Here is a 16,762-nt window from a genome sequence, read left to right on the forward strand (position 1 = left end):
GCCATTAGATATAATTATTTACACAAAGATTTTTCCATTCACTATAGATGGGTTAGCTGACAACAAAGATTATGCACGTGCGTTGATGGGGAAGAAGTCCATCTGTAGTTATGATTCTGGATGGTCAGATAGCAAGCAACAATGACATGAAGCTGCCATGTGGGGAATCATAGGTCCATCTTGTTATTGATACCATGTCTTGTTTTGAGGAGCTCACCGCTAAATTCCTGCACTTCAAATTTTCAACTTCTCCTGCACCCAAATATAAACAGTACCAGCACCTACAATTATTACCGGCGCCTATTTTGGTTCAAGTCAAGCACTGCTCGTCATGTCTATGCTAAAATTAGCTAGTTAGTTAACCAACAACTTAACTTTGTACTTCAGAGAAATACTCATTGTGCAAATGTATTTACGTTTTCAATACAGGTGAAAGTAGATTAAAATATACCAGTAGGTCAGGGACAACCAAGCGCACACATTTTATTAATAGCCTAGGTGTAATACAGTGGAGGCTGGTGGGGGGAGCTATAGGAGGACGGGCTCATTGTAACGGCTGGAATGGAATTCATGGAACGGAGTCAAATATGGTTTCCATGTTTGATGTGTTCAATACCGTTCCATCTTTATTCCATTCCAGCTATTAAAATGAGCCTGTCCTCCTATAGTTTCTCACACCAGCTTCCTCTGGTGAGATCATATAATTACATAGAAACCCTATTAATTTCATATGATCTCTGTAGGCCTTAAAAGTGATATGACAAGCTTTTAATGTGGCATAAGCACAACCAGTTCTGACGTTCATTTGATTGTCTAATAAAATAGAAGATTATTTAGTGTAGAGGTGCTGACTAAGGGTTAATAAACTAAGCTATAAAAAAAAAATTAAGGACAAAGAGAGTCATCTCATCACCTGTTCATGGTGGAAAGCCTACATAGAACACATTACAACACAATTAAAACAAAGCATAGCTGAACAGCGCAGCTCAATCAGGTGTAAGAACACCGACGATCCAGTAGCAGCTCACTTTGTTGAAGCTAACCATCCCATCTCTCTCAAATACACAGGGATTTATCAAATTTCTCTACCAAGGAGAGGAGGTAACGTTGAGATCCTACCTACAACTAGAGGGAGGCCAACTGGATATCTTATTTAAAAACATTGACACCTTAGTGGTCTGAATTTTGACTTTGGCCCTTTTTATTAAGAATTATATTTTCCATAAAAAAAGTCTATAAATTTTCTTTCTACAGCTTATCAGCATACACCCAATAGGTTCACCCTGTTGATGCTTATTATGCATTATGGTTGAACCGAAAGATTGTAAACAAAATATGAAATTAAATGAACCTCTACAGGATCGGTGGGTCCCCCTCGGTATGGCTGAGCTAACGTAGGCTAATGTGATTAGCATGAGGTTGTACGTAAGAACATTTCCCAGGACAGACATACCCGATATTGGCAGAAGAATGACATTTGTTAATCTAACTGCACTGTCCAATATACAGTACCTATTACAGTGAAAGAATACAGTGCTATTGTTTGGTGCAGTCGCTCTCCCCCGGTAGGGATTAACCACAGCCAGTAGATGTCGATAGTATTGTCTAGTGACAGGCTAATCACAGGTTGCTGCAGGGTTGCAACTGGATGCATCTCAGGCATTCACCAGTTGCTCATGAACTGGTTAGGACACAGGAATTAAAGTTCTGGAGACTACTCCCCTTTAGTAGAAACCCTAGATAGGAGCATGTTTGACGGAATTCCGTGGTTGACCTGGCCTGACCACCGATCTAAGATTATTCCATTTCTTGCCTTTATCATTAGGAGAATGCGGAAACAGACCATCAGTGGTTAACATACAGTTGGAGCACTCTGGGTTATGTCTGGTGTATTATCACAGGTATCAGTCAGGTATTTCTAGGATATCAAATACCTTTACTGTCAGTAATCTTTCAGAGACCAAGTGCCTTCCAGTTTCCTCAGTTACTCAGAGGTGCGGTTTACACTGGAAGTCTTTAGATTAGTCATACTAACAAAACGGCTCAAGATTCCCAGCACCAGCTCATTAAAACGCAATACTTTGTCTTAAATTTGTGGTACATTGTTTACAAAAAAATATTTAACCACAGCAATGAAAAGTCCTACAATACCATTTCAGCAGAGGGACTTCTGAAAGTTCAGTAAAACAGAGCAGAGTTTACACCTCTGAGGACTAAACTGTATTCCATACCGCTGTTCAGACGAAAGTTTTCAATCCTAGTCCTGGAGATGTACGATTCATAATTTCACAAAACTAATACAGAGGGAAACCTAGTTCAATTTACCAAGCCACAACTTTATTTCCATCTCGGGTATAAATTGTACAAACAATAGTAGATTAAACCAGCAAACTTTCAGAACCCACGTCGACCAGCAGCCTACATCGTCAATTCCTGTGAATATAAGAATACAATGTGTTGATACATGTACAAACTAAGCCTTGTCAAAGTTAAGTGCCAATCTCTTCTCAGGACAGAAAGGTTGGCTTCAGTAGACTCAGAAGAACGAAAGTCACTGTATCAATCATCACTGAAGAGAAAGGATCTCCAGCTAGTAGATCCTACGATAACTGACAGGTCACAACTCAAATCTACAAATATTTGAATTGAAGGGACCCTGTGCTGGATAACACTGTCTGGTGACAAGGGAATTGTGTGGTAAAATATACTCACCATAATAGCATTGACAATATCATTGTTGTTGTTTTTAAGGGCGCGTACAGCCTTCGCTCGCGACACGTTGGCTTGTGACATCACGAGTTCAATGTCCTTCACCTCAACCCCTGTCTCGTCAACCTATGCATCGAGACAAAGCATTAGTATCAGACAGTTTAACTCGCACTGCAATTCACTGATATCAAGGGGAATGGGGGTTTTGGATTGGACCCACAATAACCCCATTACACAAGGGAGACTACTACAAACTAGAAGCTAATTAATGGAGGCAAACAGAGTTATACCATCTAAAATGGACAAAAAGTATGGTACCTGGTTTCTGATAATGTGTAAACTAAAACCTATCATAGTTTACAGCGGTCTGGCTTCTGATCATGTATAAAACTAAGCCCCATCATAGTTTCAATTGCTCTTCTCAGGACAGAAAGGTTGGCTTCAGTAGACTCAGAAGAACGAAAGTCACTGTATCAATCATCACTGAAGAGAAATGACCTGCTGATGATTCTATGTTAACCGTTTCACCCATCAAGGCCCTCACCTCTTCCTCTTCGCTCTCCTCTTGTACAGTGGGAGTCTGTGTGTTTTCCTGGACGTTCGACACTGCTTCTCCCTGTACCTTGAACTTCTCTGCCGCGGCAAGCTGGGCTTGTTGTGAAAGATCCTCGATCTGAGACACAAAGGGAGAGAAACAGACTGTGACATCAGCGCTGTAACCTTTGGAAAGAACCCCAACACCTTGGTTGAATGGACATTACACTGCACATTTGACTGATACCATTAAGAATATGTAATTCTGGTTCTGAAAGAGCAGTTTAGATGAGATGGAATAACATGACATTTAAAAGGGATCAGAAAACAAAATTCAAACGGCATCCATCTTACCTTAGCCTCACCAAAGACAATGTACGTGTCTGACGCAGGGCTCTTGTAGACGTCTGGTTTGGTGATAACGAAAAGGATATTTTTAGACTTGCGAATGGTAACCCTGGTGACCCCCGTCACCTGCCTGAGACCCAGCTTAGACATTGCCTGGAGAGAAGCAAAGAAACATGGGTCATGCTCTATTTTGAGTGGAAATGAACACTAGCTCCAACAATGGACAGATATAGATGGCATAGTAATTTAAATAATTCAATGTATACTTTTAAGACTGGAATGCCTTATGAAAACAAGTCTAGATAGTTTCAAATTAGTTACCTTTCGTGCCTTCTTTTCACTACGGCTCTGTTTGGCTTTGCTAACGGGTTCTTCGTCTATTTCTGCAGCAGCTGCAAGCTGTGGAGGAAAATATATAAATCCTCCTTTAATGACAGGCAAGATGTAGATTTTTAGAGAACGCGATCAAAAATTCAACCCATATGTAAGAATATGGTGTGCGCGGTAAAAATAAAGCATATTAAAATATCCCTTTGGCCTTTTCTCTTCTCAGAACAGGAAGGATGGCTTCAGTAGAATCAGAAGAACGAAAGTCACTGAATCAATCATCACTGAAGAGTCCAGGATTTATTCTAATCATGTCGGGAGTGAAATATAATGGTTTACTATATCACACCCATACACCGTAGAAGCAACGTGCTAAATTAATCTGTTCTGTGGCCTACCAGACCTCTGCCTGAATAGTCTTATCTGGGCACGTGGTCGCTCTCAGGTGGTCTTACCTGCGCTTGCTGTGTCTGTGCAGAGTCGTGTTCCTCCAGATCTGGTACAGACTCATCACTGTCTGATTCAGTGCCAGACCCTGTAAGCCACCCCCAGAGAAACAAGCATTAGCTGCAGAGCTGCAGAAAACCAGTTCTTCTACAGTAGCCTTTGTAAGAGAAGTGTAATTGCATAGGTATTTAACAGAGCAAGTTTATGAGGCACAACAGAGACTAATACAAATCGAGATGTTGAATGATCGCAACATTGGTTGGTGGTAGGTGAATTTAACCTATTCATTTGTGGCAGTGAAACAGAATAAAAACGGGTATATGTGGATGAGGTTAACAAAAAAAGTCAGCGTAGAAATCAACAGACCTGCTTAGAAATGTGAAAGTATCTGGAGTAGTAAAATTTTGCACATCCTTTGCATATGGATTTGAAATGTTCTCCCAACTTGACAAATCTGTATCACAATGACATAGAACTGCCACCCCCCTAGCCATTCCCCACAAAAGTAATTTTATAGGCTGACAGAAATAGAGCTCCTTCAGAAAGTATTCACACCCCTCGACTTGCCAACATTTTGTTAGACAGAATTTAAAAAGGGATTAAATTGATTTTATCGAAGGCTTAACACACCATTTCAAAACAGAGGTCTGAAACATCTTAAATAGTCAAGCCTTTTGTTATGGCAAGGCTAAATAAGTTCAGGAGTAAAAACATGTTTAACAAGCCACATAATAAGTTGCATGGACTGTGTGCAATAGTGTTTAACACAAATTTCGAATGACTACCTCATCTCTGTATCACATACATACATACATACATACATACATACAATTGTATGGTCCCTCAGTCGAGTAGCGAATTTCAAATACATTGTCAACCCCAAAAACCAGGGAGGTATTCCAATGCCTAGCAAAAGGGCAACTAAAAAAATTATAATTTAAAAGCAGACACTAAATATCCCATTGAGCAAGGTGAAGTCATTAATAATTATCAATACACCCAGTTACCACAAAGATACAGGCATTCCTCCTAACGCAGTTGCCAGAGAGGAAGGAAACCACCCAGGGATTTCACCATGAGGCCAATGTTGACTTTCAAACAGTTAAGGGTTTAATGGCTTACAGGATGGATTTATATTGTAGTTACTCCACAATACTAACCTAATTGACAGACTGAAAAGGAAGCCTGTACAGAATTTAAAAAAATATTCCAAAACAAACATCCTGTTTGCAACAAGGCACTAAAGTAATACCGCAAAAAACAATGAATGTTTTGTCCGGAATAGTGTTATGCTTGGGGTAAATACAATACAACGCATTAATGAGTACCACTCCATATTTTCAAGCCTAGTGGTGGCTGCATCATGTTATGGGTATGCTTGTAATCGTTAAGGACTGTGGAGTTTCAGGATTTAAAAAAAGAACGAGCTAAGCGGACAAAATCCTAGAGGAAAACCTGGTTCAGTCTGCATTCCACCAGACATTTGGAGATGTCAACTTTCAGCAGGAAAATAACCTAAAACTCAAGGCCAAATGTTTGAGTGGCAGAGTTAGTTCTTAAATCTACTTGATTTTCTAGCCATGCTCAAGAACCAATTTCAGAGCTTGAAGACTTTTGAAAATAATAAATAGGAAAATGTAAAACAGGTGTGGGTCTAAGGTGCTTACCCGTGAATACTTATGTAAATGAGATCTGCATTTAATTTAATAGATTTGCAAAAAAATAACATTTTCACTTTGACATTAGTGTGTAGATGGGTGCAAAAGTGTATTTTTAAAATCCATTTTGAAGTTAGGCTGTAACAAAATGTGGAATAAGTCCAGGGGTATGAATACTTTGAAGGCACTGTAATAGGGCTCCTCATTTCACTATAATTGAGAGACCACCCCCAGAAAAAAACGGTATATAAAAGCAGGGCATTTACATAATTTGAACCATATCTTGTTGGGAGGAAAAACACTGGAATGTCTTGTTTGAAAGTACACAGTAAAAATGTACGCCAAATAATAAAAATGGCACTCAAATGGGAGCCCCGAATTCTCCAATCAATAGCTCCAATAACTATGCGTGATCTTTGAAACAGGCCAGTTCAGAGGTTACATTTGAGGAAAAGCTAATAAAGACTACTACAATCTCTACTTTCTTTAGCTTTAACCTTAAAAAGTGAAGAGACTTGAACGGGCCATAGAAATCAACACTGGTGGGCAAACAGAGGACACAGACAGACAAAATAAGGAGAAATACCCTTGTCATTCTTGATCACAGGCTCCGGTTTGGTAGGGGGTTTAGCAGGGGTGGGGGCAGGGTTTGAAACAGGTGCTGGTACAACGGCTACTTCAACAGGCTTAGGGGGAGCTGGGGAAGCTACAACAGGCTCGATGGGAACAGGCTTAAGGGGAGCTGGTGCAGCTACCACGGCTGCATAGGAAGCAGGCTTAAGGGGAGCTGGTCCAGCTACAACGGGAGCGACCTTGACGGAAGCTGGTGCAGCTACAACGGGCTCAACAAGAGCTGGCTTAGCGGGTGCTGGTACAACCGGAGAGGTCTCAATAGGAGTTGGAGTAGCTACAACGGGAACGGTCTTGACGGAAGCTGGTGCAGCTATAACTGGCTCAACAGGAGCTGGCGAAGCTACAACCGGAGAGGCCTTGACGGAAGCTGGTGCAGCTATAACTGGCTCAACGGGAGCTGGCGAAGCTACAACCGGAGACGCCTTGACGGAAGCTAATGCAGCTACAACTGGAGCAGGTTTAAGGGGAGCCGGTGTAGCCACAACGGGCTTAACTGGAACTGGCTTAGGGGGCACTATTGTAGCCACAACGGGCTTAACAGGAGCCGACGCAGGTACAATTGGAGCAGGCTTAGGGGGAGCTGGTGTAGCAACAATGGGCTTAACTGGAACTGGCTTAGGGGGAGCTGGTGCAGCTACAACTGGAGCAGGCTTAGGGGTAGCTGGTGTAGCAACAATGGGCTTAACTGGAACTGGCTTAGGGGGAGCAGGCTTACGGGTAGCTGGTGTAGCAACAATGGGCTTAACTGGAACTGGCTTAGGGGGAGCTGGTACAGCTACAACTGGAGCAGGCTTAGGGGTATCTGGTGTAGCAACAATGGGCTTAACTGGAACTGGCTTAACAGGAGCAGACTTAAGGGGAGCTGGTGTAGCAACAATGGGCTTAACTGGGACTGACTTAGAGGGAGCTGCTGTAGCAACAACTGGAGGCGGCTTTAGGGGAGCTGGTGTAGCCACAACAGCCTTAAAAGGAGCTGACGCCACTACAACGGGCTCAACAGGAGCTGGCTTAGGGGGAGCTGGAGAAGCAACTGGGGCAGGCTTAGGAGTACCTACTACTGTAGGGGGTGAGAAGACTGGCATATTTACTGGCTCCTCTGGTGGAATTAGTGGGGGAAGGTCATCGTCATCCTCCAGGGCAGGTGCTGCATTGACCTCTTTCACCTCAGCTTTGAGCAGACGCTCTGGCTTGGCCATGGGCATTTCAGAAGCAGCTCTAGGGGGAGAGGCAATAGCGGCAGCAAATGACACAGGGGCTGGTGCAGCAGGCTTTGAGGTCACTTTGAAGGACACAGGGGACGTCACAGGTTTGGGAGAGGCAGGCTCTGGAGCAACAGTTACTGGCGTGGCCACTACTGGTGCAGGAGCAGCTTTAGGCTCCATAGGAAGAGGTTTGGCCTCTGTGGGGGCAGGAGCCTCTGCTGGGGCTGGCAGGTCAGCAGCAGGCTTAAAATACTCTTTTTTAGCCTTTCTTTGTTTGCCAACCTTCACAACCTTGGGTGCGGCACGACTGCCCTGGCTGGGAGTTCCAGAAGCCCCGGGTGAGTTAGCTAGGGGGGAATGGGGTGTGGAGGAGGTAGGAGAAGCAGAGGAGGCAGACATAGAAGAGCGTTTTCTTCTGCAAGGGACAGCCTTTGGGGCAGAGCCACCCTTGGCCTCTTTGCCTTTGGGCTTGGCAGGGCCAGAAGCAGTCTGAGGTTTCTTTGAAGTAGCCAGACTTGCAGGGGCAGAGGGTGCAGCTGAATGAAACAAATTTGTTTAAAAAAAATGTTTTTACATTTGGAAGACAAGGATGTCAAAGCCTGAACCATGCGGGTTAAAAGATCGGAACACACAGGAGGCAATTTTATCTCAGAAATCCTGGGTTAGGAAAATAAACACCACACCAAACTTCTTTCCGAAATGGAAGGATTTGTTGCAGGGCAGCACACTCAATTTAAAGTATTCAGGCAAAAAACACACGTCACATTTTCTACAACATCACTATAATTTCATAACCAGAGATTCAAATTGAGGACCCACTCAGTGCAGAGGAAAGACAAAGTTTGGCAAACGCATTCGCAAAGTATGGCACTATTTATACCAAAATGAATTTGTGACCGGTCAAATTCAAAGGCACTTTGGAGGTTATAAACAATGCTATGCAGAACAAATAACACTAAGAACATTTGACCTAAACCCTAGGTAGAATGATGAATTGTGGTTTACAGAGTTTCAAAGTTAAGCTATACCAGTGCTCCCAAACATTTTCACTCATGCCCCCCTTCGTCATAGCGAACCCCATAGGTTTGGGAATCACTATAGTATAGGTACAAATAAAATCAGTATTTCATTGAAACATTTAACCAATTCGCTATGTTTAATACTACCATTTTTTTTAAAGCAATCAACAGCAGATGTGAGAATGATTAAAAGATACTGAGGATTAAAATGGTGTACCACAATGAACAAAAAGCCTTAAACTGGAACTACAACTCCCACAAATTGATACAAACACTAATTGGAAACAAATATCAGTGTTGAAAACACACTGCAGTTAAAGCACATGAACACAGTTGGCTTGGTGCATTCTTCCTGGACAAACACCAATAAGCACTGAGAGAGAAAATAGAGCAACAGAAACAGAACAGTCAACATCTGACGACAAGAGGAAAAAGTTGCTGGAAGTCAACTCTTTACATTAAGTGCTTAATTAAATGGACTGGCCTGTTTCAAGGTGAAACAATGAGTTTAAACCAGTGACGTAAAAGATAGCGAGCCCTCGAGATAACAAGCCGTAAAATAAAATCTTGACATTCTTAATTCTGTCAACATTAGCCCTTTTCATCAAGCATATTGAAATACAAAAAGATAAATTGGGGGAAACATACCATTTACAAGGTAATCTAGGCCCAGTGGGTGCAAAAGTTAGCAAGTATATAAGAAGCAAAAGATCTGGAAGGGGGAGCTGCTGTAAGAAAGTAAAAGCAGCTTTTACTTTACACACAAAATGACCCACCTGACAGGTGCCGGGTGGAGATGGTCGGGCCTGCACGATTTGACGTCACCTTTGGCTGGTCGGCCTCAGAGAAGGCCGCAAATGCTTCTTTCTCAACGAGAGTTGTGTTTAGTGTGGCAGTGTCTATGGTCAAATCAGTAGGCAGAGATTTCGGTTCTTTTGCCCCAAGGTTCGAGCTGGCCACTTCAGTGCATGGTACTGCATCTTCAGGAGCTGGCTTCAAACCCACAGTCTTCACATCTTCAACGATGGTCTCAACTGCAGGCTCAGGGGTGACTTCTGGAGTTCCACGTGCCATCCCATCAATAGTGTCTACGATTGGCACGTCAACAGCATCAGTGATGGGCTCTTCAGCAGCAGGCACAGGTTCTTTGACCACTTCAATGGGTTCTTCAGCTCCAGCCATAGGTTCCTCAACCACAGCCTCTTGACTAGCTGCCACGGTAGTCTCTGTAACTTCAGCTGAATCTTGAATTATTATATTTTCAGTTGCTTGGGTGACCGGCTCTTCTGCAGCAGCTTCTAGGTCTTTAACAGTTGGTTCTTCATTTGAGGCATCAGGTTCGTCGGAAAGAGCCGTTGGTTCCGGAACATGCGTTTCTTCTGCGGCAGATGCAGCTGCCTCAACTGGTGAGACAGATTCTTGGATCACTGCTTCCTCTGTGACACCAGGCACTTCAGTTTGCGCAGTGGCTTCAGGTGTTGCTTTTACACCATTAAGTTGTCCACTAGCTGCCTCTCCAGAAGCCATGTCTGACACTGAATGGGATTTGATTTCTGGAAGAAAAGTGGAGCCTTCTGGAGGCACAGGACTCTCCAAAGGGGCATTGGTCACGTCGGGCACAGACATCCCAAGGGGAGCAGAGGAACTCAACACCCCTGGAGCTGATAGGAAGGAAAGGAGGAGGAGCGGAAGGAGCAGCAGGGGATAGTCACAGCGATAGCGTGTTTTTTTAAAGCATATGATCAAAATGATTGAACACCTTGTTTAAGAAAATCTAGCTACACTAATAGTACTCCCCTATACGAGAGACTAAAACATGAAGGCAGGGTCCAAAATGTTTTAATTATGTGACAAAATATTAAGAGGAAAAAATTGAATAAGAGTACATTTTTAGCAATGGGTTTGTGATCTACATCTACCAATTCAGTTGAACCAAGGTGTTTGTGAGGTTGTTCAAGGATGCAGACATGAGCTTTCCATTTGTTATAACTGAACCTAAAATGGGTGAATGTGTATACCAACAAAACCAAACTTGTGCCCATGTCCCAGTTATCATGCAGTGCCCAAATGCACAAGATTGTACTTGGAAACACCTTGAGACCAAGAGTGAGGAAAACCTCTGAAGACAGAGTAGCATTCAATACACCTACAAACCGTAATGACAACATTTCAGAGTGAAGTGTCTTGCGACAGAGACAATCATGCACACTGGAAAACTAGAAAACGTCCTATTCTGTTATATATAATGAGACAATTTAATAACATTACCCGAAAAACCATCAAATAACTAGAATTGCAAAGTTTTTTTTTTCACCCATTTCATGCAACAAACAAATTCCCCAGTAGGATTTTCAACACCTTTCTGAAACACCGACTTCCATGCGGAACAAAAAACAAAACAGTCTTAACATTAATTCCTAAAGCATTCACGTGTGGTCTTCAGCTAAAAACAGTTATCACTAGTATGTGGGCTCTCCATAAATCCTTCACTGTAGTTTCTCAGCAACTTGATTAAACAAGCACCTGTGGTACTGAACACCCATGTCTTCTCCAATCAATATCGGTAGTCTTCACTAGTTTAGCACATGCATCTTCTTTGGCTGCCATCATGACCAATGGACTTCAAAAGCAATTTGTGGTCTTAATCAGCGCCACCCCATAGTCTCTTTCAGGAAACATGGACTTTCATCTGTTTATAACGCTTCTAGTACAGGGCTTGGTAGTGAGGAAATCCATAAAAGTTTCACCAATTATAATCACTAGCATATTGACATCGTCACCATACTAATCAGAATTGAGTTTGTTACAGCACGAAAATGCTTTAAGAAAACCACAATGCGAACTCCTTTCTAGTCAAAACCAAATGTTTCTCAAATGACTTGAAAAAGCCATAAGCTACTTCACAGAAGCAGCGTACCTTTGACATCAACATTTAGTCAAATCAATGCCATAACAGGCCTGCACTTGTTAGGTCATCAGTACATTACCATAGTAGAGGTTGGCTGATTAATTAAGGCCGATTTACGCGAGTGCAGCAAGGAGCCATGGTAAGTTGCTAGCTAGCATTAAACTTATCTTAGCATAATCATAGTTAAACTAGTAATATCAACCATGTGAAGTTAACTAGCTTGTCCCGCTTTGCATATAATCAATGCGGTGCCAGTTAATTTATCAATGAATCACAGCCTACCTCAAACTTCGCCAAATGGTTGATGATTTAATAAAAGCGCATTAGCGAAAAAAAGCACAATCGTTGCATCTAACCATAAACATCAATGCCTTACTTAAAATCAATACACAAGTATATTTTTTTGTAAACCTCCATATGTAATTAAGAAATTCATGTTAGCAGGCAATATTAACCAGGGAAATGGTCACTTCTCTCAGAGTCAGAGTATATGCAACAGTTTGAGCCACCTGGCTCGTTGCGAACTGTGAAGAATATTTCTTCCTCACAAAGACCGTAATTCATGTCAGAATTTTACATAATTATGACATAACATTGAAGGCTATGCAAAGTAACAGCAATATTTAGGGTTGCCACTTGTTCCATAAAACACGGAACAGTTCCGTATTCACTGAAAGAATAAACATTGTTTTCAAAATTTGAACAAACTGACCTAAAGCTCACATCTGTGTTTATTATATTATAATTAAGTATGATAGTACAGTCTGACTGATTGGTGGTAGGCAGCAGCAGGCCTGTAAGTATTCATTCAAACAGCACTTTCCTACATTTGCCAGCAGCTCTCTGCAATGCTTGAAGCACAGTGCTGTTGATCACTTCAAGCCTATCAACTCCCGAGATTAGGCTGGAAATACTATAGTGCCTATAAGAACACCCAATAGTCGAAAGTATATGGAAATACAAATGGTAGAGAGAGAAATAGTCCTATAATTCCAATGACTACAACCTAAAACTTATTAACTGGGAATATTGAAGACTCATGTTATAAGGAACCACTAGCTTTCATACTTTCTCATGTTGAGCAAGGAACTTAAACGTGAGCTTTTTTTTTTTTACAATGGCACATACTGCACTTTTACATTCTCCAACTGCGTTTTTGCATTATTTAAACCAAATTGAACATTTTCCATGACTTATTTGAGACTAAATCGATTTTATTTATGTATTAAGTTCAAATAAACGTGTTCATTCAGTCTAGTTGTAATTGTCATTATTACAAATATATATATTTATAAAAATAAATTGGCCGATTAATCAGTATCATTTTTTTTGGCCCTCCAATAATTGGTATTGTCGTTGAAAAAAAAAAAAATCATAATCGGTCGACCTCTATACTATAGCACTATCATTACCATCAATTCGAAGTAAAAGCTGGAATTTCAGATAAAATAAACAGAAAATAGCAGTAAGCAATGGACACTTAACATGGTCAATGAGAATAAAAAATAAATAAAGCTGCCATAAAAAATATATTTTATGTGGACTGGAATTTCCCAGAACCAGAAGTAATTCCTACAACTCTACCAATATGAGTCAGTGCCACTCCTTTATACCAAAGGTTGCCATTAGTTTGACCACGTAATTAATTCCTGTTCCTTTAAAATGTTCCATGCACAAGGCGACTACATAAATACCCATGCATTGGGAAGTGTTTCACAACCCAGTTGTCAGTGCAGTAACATTCAACAGGCAGTTGTGAGTGAGTTTGAGTAAATAAGGGGTCCTGGATAACCCATTTGGACTGCAGTGAATTTCAGGACACAACCAAATTGTTAACACACAGTTATTCCCAATTTAATGCAAAGTGAGGCAATGACCGGCCTTGTCAAACATAATTCTAGAGGGCTACTCACTTCCCAGTATAAAAACAAGGTTTCTAGTCTGGAAGTTGTGGATAGAGACCGAGTAGATAGAGACAGGGTATGGTTTATATGATCCATCAGCTGCTCAGCCCACCCATCCCCTTAAAATAAACCAGACACCACACCTCCCGATTTATGCTGAGAATGTGTGTAAAGCAGGACTCAACAGGCAACCCAGAGTTCCAAGTCAACGTCACCAACAGATGTTAGTGTCATTCAACAGCAGTGTCACCTGCTTGATTATTTCAGTGTCAACAGACGAGTGTTACCTTTCCCAAAAGGAATTAAACCAATATAGAGCTCTGAAATAAAAGCCACCACTCCACTCCCAATGGGGGAATATGACTTGTACTGCAGTGTTTGAGTTCCAGGACCCCAATTAGCCCTGTAGTTTAGTATCTTAGCATGCATGTGTGATATAATAATGCAATACGAACCAGTCTCAACTTGCGGCTGTTGCATCTCCTGCTCAGTGACTGGGACAGTCTCTGTGGCTTCGCCAGGCATGCTTGTGTCTGAAAGGAGAAATCAAGTAATGATAACCAGGAATACCTTACATTTAAATCAAGTGAGGATTGAATAAAACACAGCCAACTTACTCATTATTTTTTTACATGGCTCACTGACTAGGCGAATGCAGAGCGCTGATGGCTTCAGTGTACTGTAGTAGGAACTGGATTCAACGTGTCTGTGTTTAAATATCAATCATTCCCAGCTAGATCTCATTTATACTAAGTACAAGCTATTGTACTTGAGTAACATTTGAATCACTTTACTACTGATACTGTCAAATGTAACGTTATGCAACTTACTGACTGAAGGGTAACTGGCTAATGGATAGTAGCTAACGTTAGCCATTTTAAATTATAACTCAAGTGATGTGCGTGTTTCACGTGTTGCTACATAGCTAGCGTTACCTACAGCCCTAGTTAGCACAAACAAGCCACTTTAAAATGATTACTTAACTAGTTAATGTAAAACTGCAAATCAATCAAATCTGTTTAATATAACATATCAGCAATAATAAACACTCGTATCAACTTTTAAACTCTACAAAGAAAACAAAAAAGTTATCAAGCTAACGTTAAACTCACTTTCTGGCGAACAAGGTTCACTTGAAGCTAACGTTAGCTAGCTGGCTGTGCACGGTCACAAAAAGCCGAAAGACAATTTTACGTGTTCATACACGGACAACGTTTACTAAACACTTCACAAACATACCACAATTGGTAACATTTAAAATTCGTCCTGTGTTATAAACTAGTTAGCCTGTTCCAGATAGGGAATGTGAGCAGTCATGTTCCCCCATTTTGTACCAGAGATCGACTACATAACAGTGAAAATGTGTACATCCAATGATATAGATTAATATCCACATAAAGTGTATGACAAATTTATCATGTACTGTCGGAACCCTGTTTAAAATATTTTCAAAGACAATAAAGGGTTAGATTAAGATAGATTAGCGAGAGACTCACCGAGTCAGGATTCTATATCCAAGATGGTTGTGAGAGAGAAATTCTGACCTCTGTCTCGCGGTGTTATCACATTTTGCACTAGCTTCTTCTTCCGGGTTGTTCCGGTGTTTCCAAATGGTGTTCACACTATTTTTTCCATAACATCTATGGCGTATCCTTTCAGAGGTTTTTCAGGTGAAGTTACAACTCTACATTTTCATATTTGAAATCTGCAAAGTTGACATTATATGGTGGGACATTTTAACATTTGACATTCTGGCAGGCACTGTTGTTTTTGTGTGTGACTTGATCGTGTCTGTTTTAATCTTTCAGCACTGGTCAGCTTCTTTGTCTGGGCCTCATTAACACGATACATGAACACGGCAGTACAAATCATTAGCAACTTCAGTGACATCAGGATGGCCACGCAGTTATGGGTGAACAGGGAGTAGAGGAGGGGGCTGAGCAAGCACCCTTGTGGGGCCCTTGTGTTAGAGGATCAGCGTAGTGGAGGTGTTGTTGTCTACTTTTACCACCTGGGGACGGCCCGCCAGGAAGTGCATGACCCAGTCTGACAGGACACCCCCAGGTGTTGTGCCATCAAGTTTGCAGATGACACAACAGTTATAGGCCTGTTTACCAAAAAAGACCAGACAAAGCGAGCCCGCCCCCACCCACATCGACGGGGCCGCAGTGGAGAAGGTGAAAAGCTTAAAATTCCTCAGTGTACACATCACTGAAATCTGAAATGGTCCACACACACAGACAGTGTGGTGAAGAAGGCCCAACAGCGCCTGTTCAACCTCAGGAGGCTGAAGAAATTTGGCTTGCCCCCGAAGTTCCTCACAGAATTTTACAGATGCACCATTGAGAGCATCCAGTCGGGCTGTATCACCACCTGGTACAGCAACTGCACCGTCCACAACCACATGGCTATCCAGAGGGTGGTGTGGTCCGCCTAATGCATCACCGGGGGCACACTACTTGCCCTCCAGGATATCTACCGCACATGATGTCACAGGAATGCCAATAAGATCACCATGGACCTCATCTACCTGAGTTACAGCCTATTCCCCCCCGCTATTTTCCAGAAGGCGAGGTCAGTACAGGTGCATCAAAGCTGGGGCAGAGAGACTGAAAAACAGCTTCTTAACTCAAGGCCATCAGACTGTTAAATAGCCATCACTAGCCAGCCTCCAACCAGTATCCTGCCCTGACCTAAGTCACTGTCACTAGCTGGCTACCACTTGGTTACTCAGCCCTGCACCTTAGAGGCTGCTGCCCTATGTACATAGACATGGAGCACTGGTCACTTTAATAATGTTTACATACTGTTTGACCCATTTCACATGTCATTTTTCCACATTTTGTTATGTTACAGCCATATTCTAAAATTAAGTCAATTGTTTTTTTCACCTCATCAATCTACAAACAATACCCCATAATGACAAAGCAAAAACTAAAAAAATACATAAATACTGTCATGACGTTGGCCTCTTTGGGTATAGCAAGCCCATCCCCCCTCCCTGCCTCCCCCTTTCCTCCTTCAACTAGGCTGCTGTGGTCAGAGAGAGGTCGTAAATTCCTGAGAAGAACCT

General features: G+C 41.9%; 1 protein-coding gene and 3 non-coding genes across 6 annotated transcripts; all 4 read right to left on the reverse strand.

Moving 5' to 3' along the window:
• Positions 1-2,315: 2,315 nt before the first annotated feature.
• On the reverse strand, positions 2,316-15,319 carry LOC118359664 (nascent polypeptide-associated complex subunit alpha-like). Of its 3 annotated transcripts, none has more exons than XM_035738259.1 (9): positions 15,186-15,319; positions 14,145-14,222; positions 6,610-8,394; positions 4,374-4,453; positions 3,913-3,990; positions 3,598-3,744; positions 3,254-3,382; positions 2,713-2,835; positions 2,316-2,433 (listed from the first exon to the last, which is right to left on the reverse strand). In XM_035738259.1, the coding sequence occupies exons 2-9, from the start codon at positions 14,212-14,214 to the stop codon at positions 2,419-2,421; spliced, it is 2,427 nt and encodes an 808-aa protein (XP_035594152.1). In that variant the 5' UTR covers positions 14,215-14,222; positions 15,186-15,319; the 3' UTR covers positions 2,316-2,418. The 3 variants fall into 3 exon arrangements, with proteins under 3 accessions (XP_035594152.1, XP_035594153.1, XP_035594154.1); XM_035738260.1 differs by lacking the exon at positions 6,610-8,394 and adding an exon at positions 9,654-10,538; XM_035738261.1 differs by lacking the exon at positions 6,610-8,394.
• LOC118360355 (small nucleolar RNA SNORD59) lies at positions 2,503-2,576 on the reverse strand. Its single transcript, XR_004820835.1, has one exon. It is a non-coding gene; the product is annotated as a small nucleolar RNA SNORD59 (small nucleolar RNA).
• On the reverse strand, positions 3,126-3,199 carry LOC118360356 (small nucleolar RNA SNORD59). Its single transcript, XR_004820836.1, has one exon. It is a non-coding gene; the product is annotated as a small nucleolar RNA SNORD59 (small nucleolar RNA).
• On the reverse strand, positions 4,136-4,209 carry LOC118360357 (small nucleolar RNA SNORD59). Its single transcript, XR_004820837.1, has one exon. It is a non-coding gene; the product is annotated as a small nucleolar RNA SNORD59 (small nucleolar RNA).
• Positions 15,320-16,762: the final 1,443 nt, after the last annotated feature.

Source organism: Oncorhynchus keta, chromosome 27, assembly GCF_023373465.1.
Source record: "Oncorhynchus keta strain PuntledgeMale-10-30-2019 chromosome 27, Oket_V2, whole genome shotgun sequence".
In the NCBI taxonomy this organism is placed as follows: domain Eukaryota; kingdom Metazoa; phylum Chordata; class Actinopteri; order Salmoniformes; family Salmonidae; genus Oncorhynchus; species Oncorhynchus keta.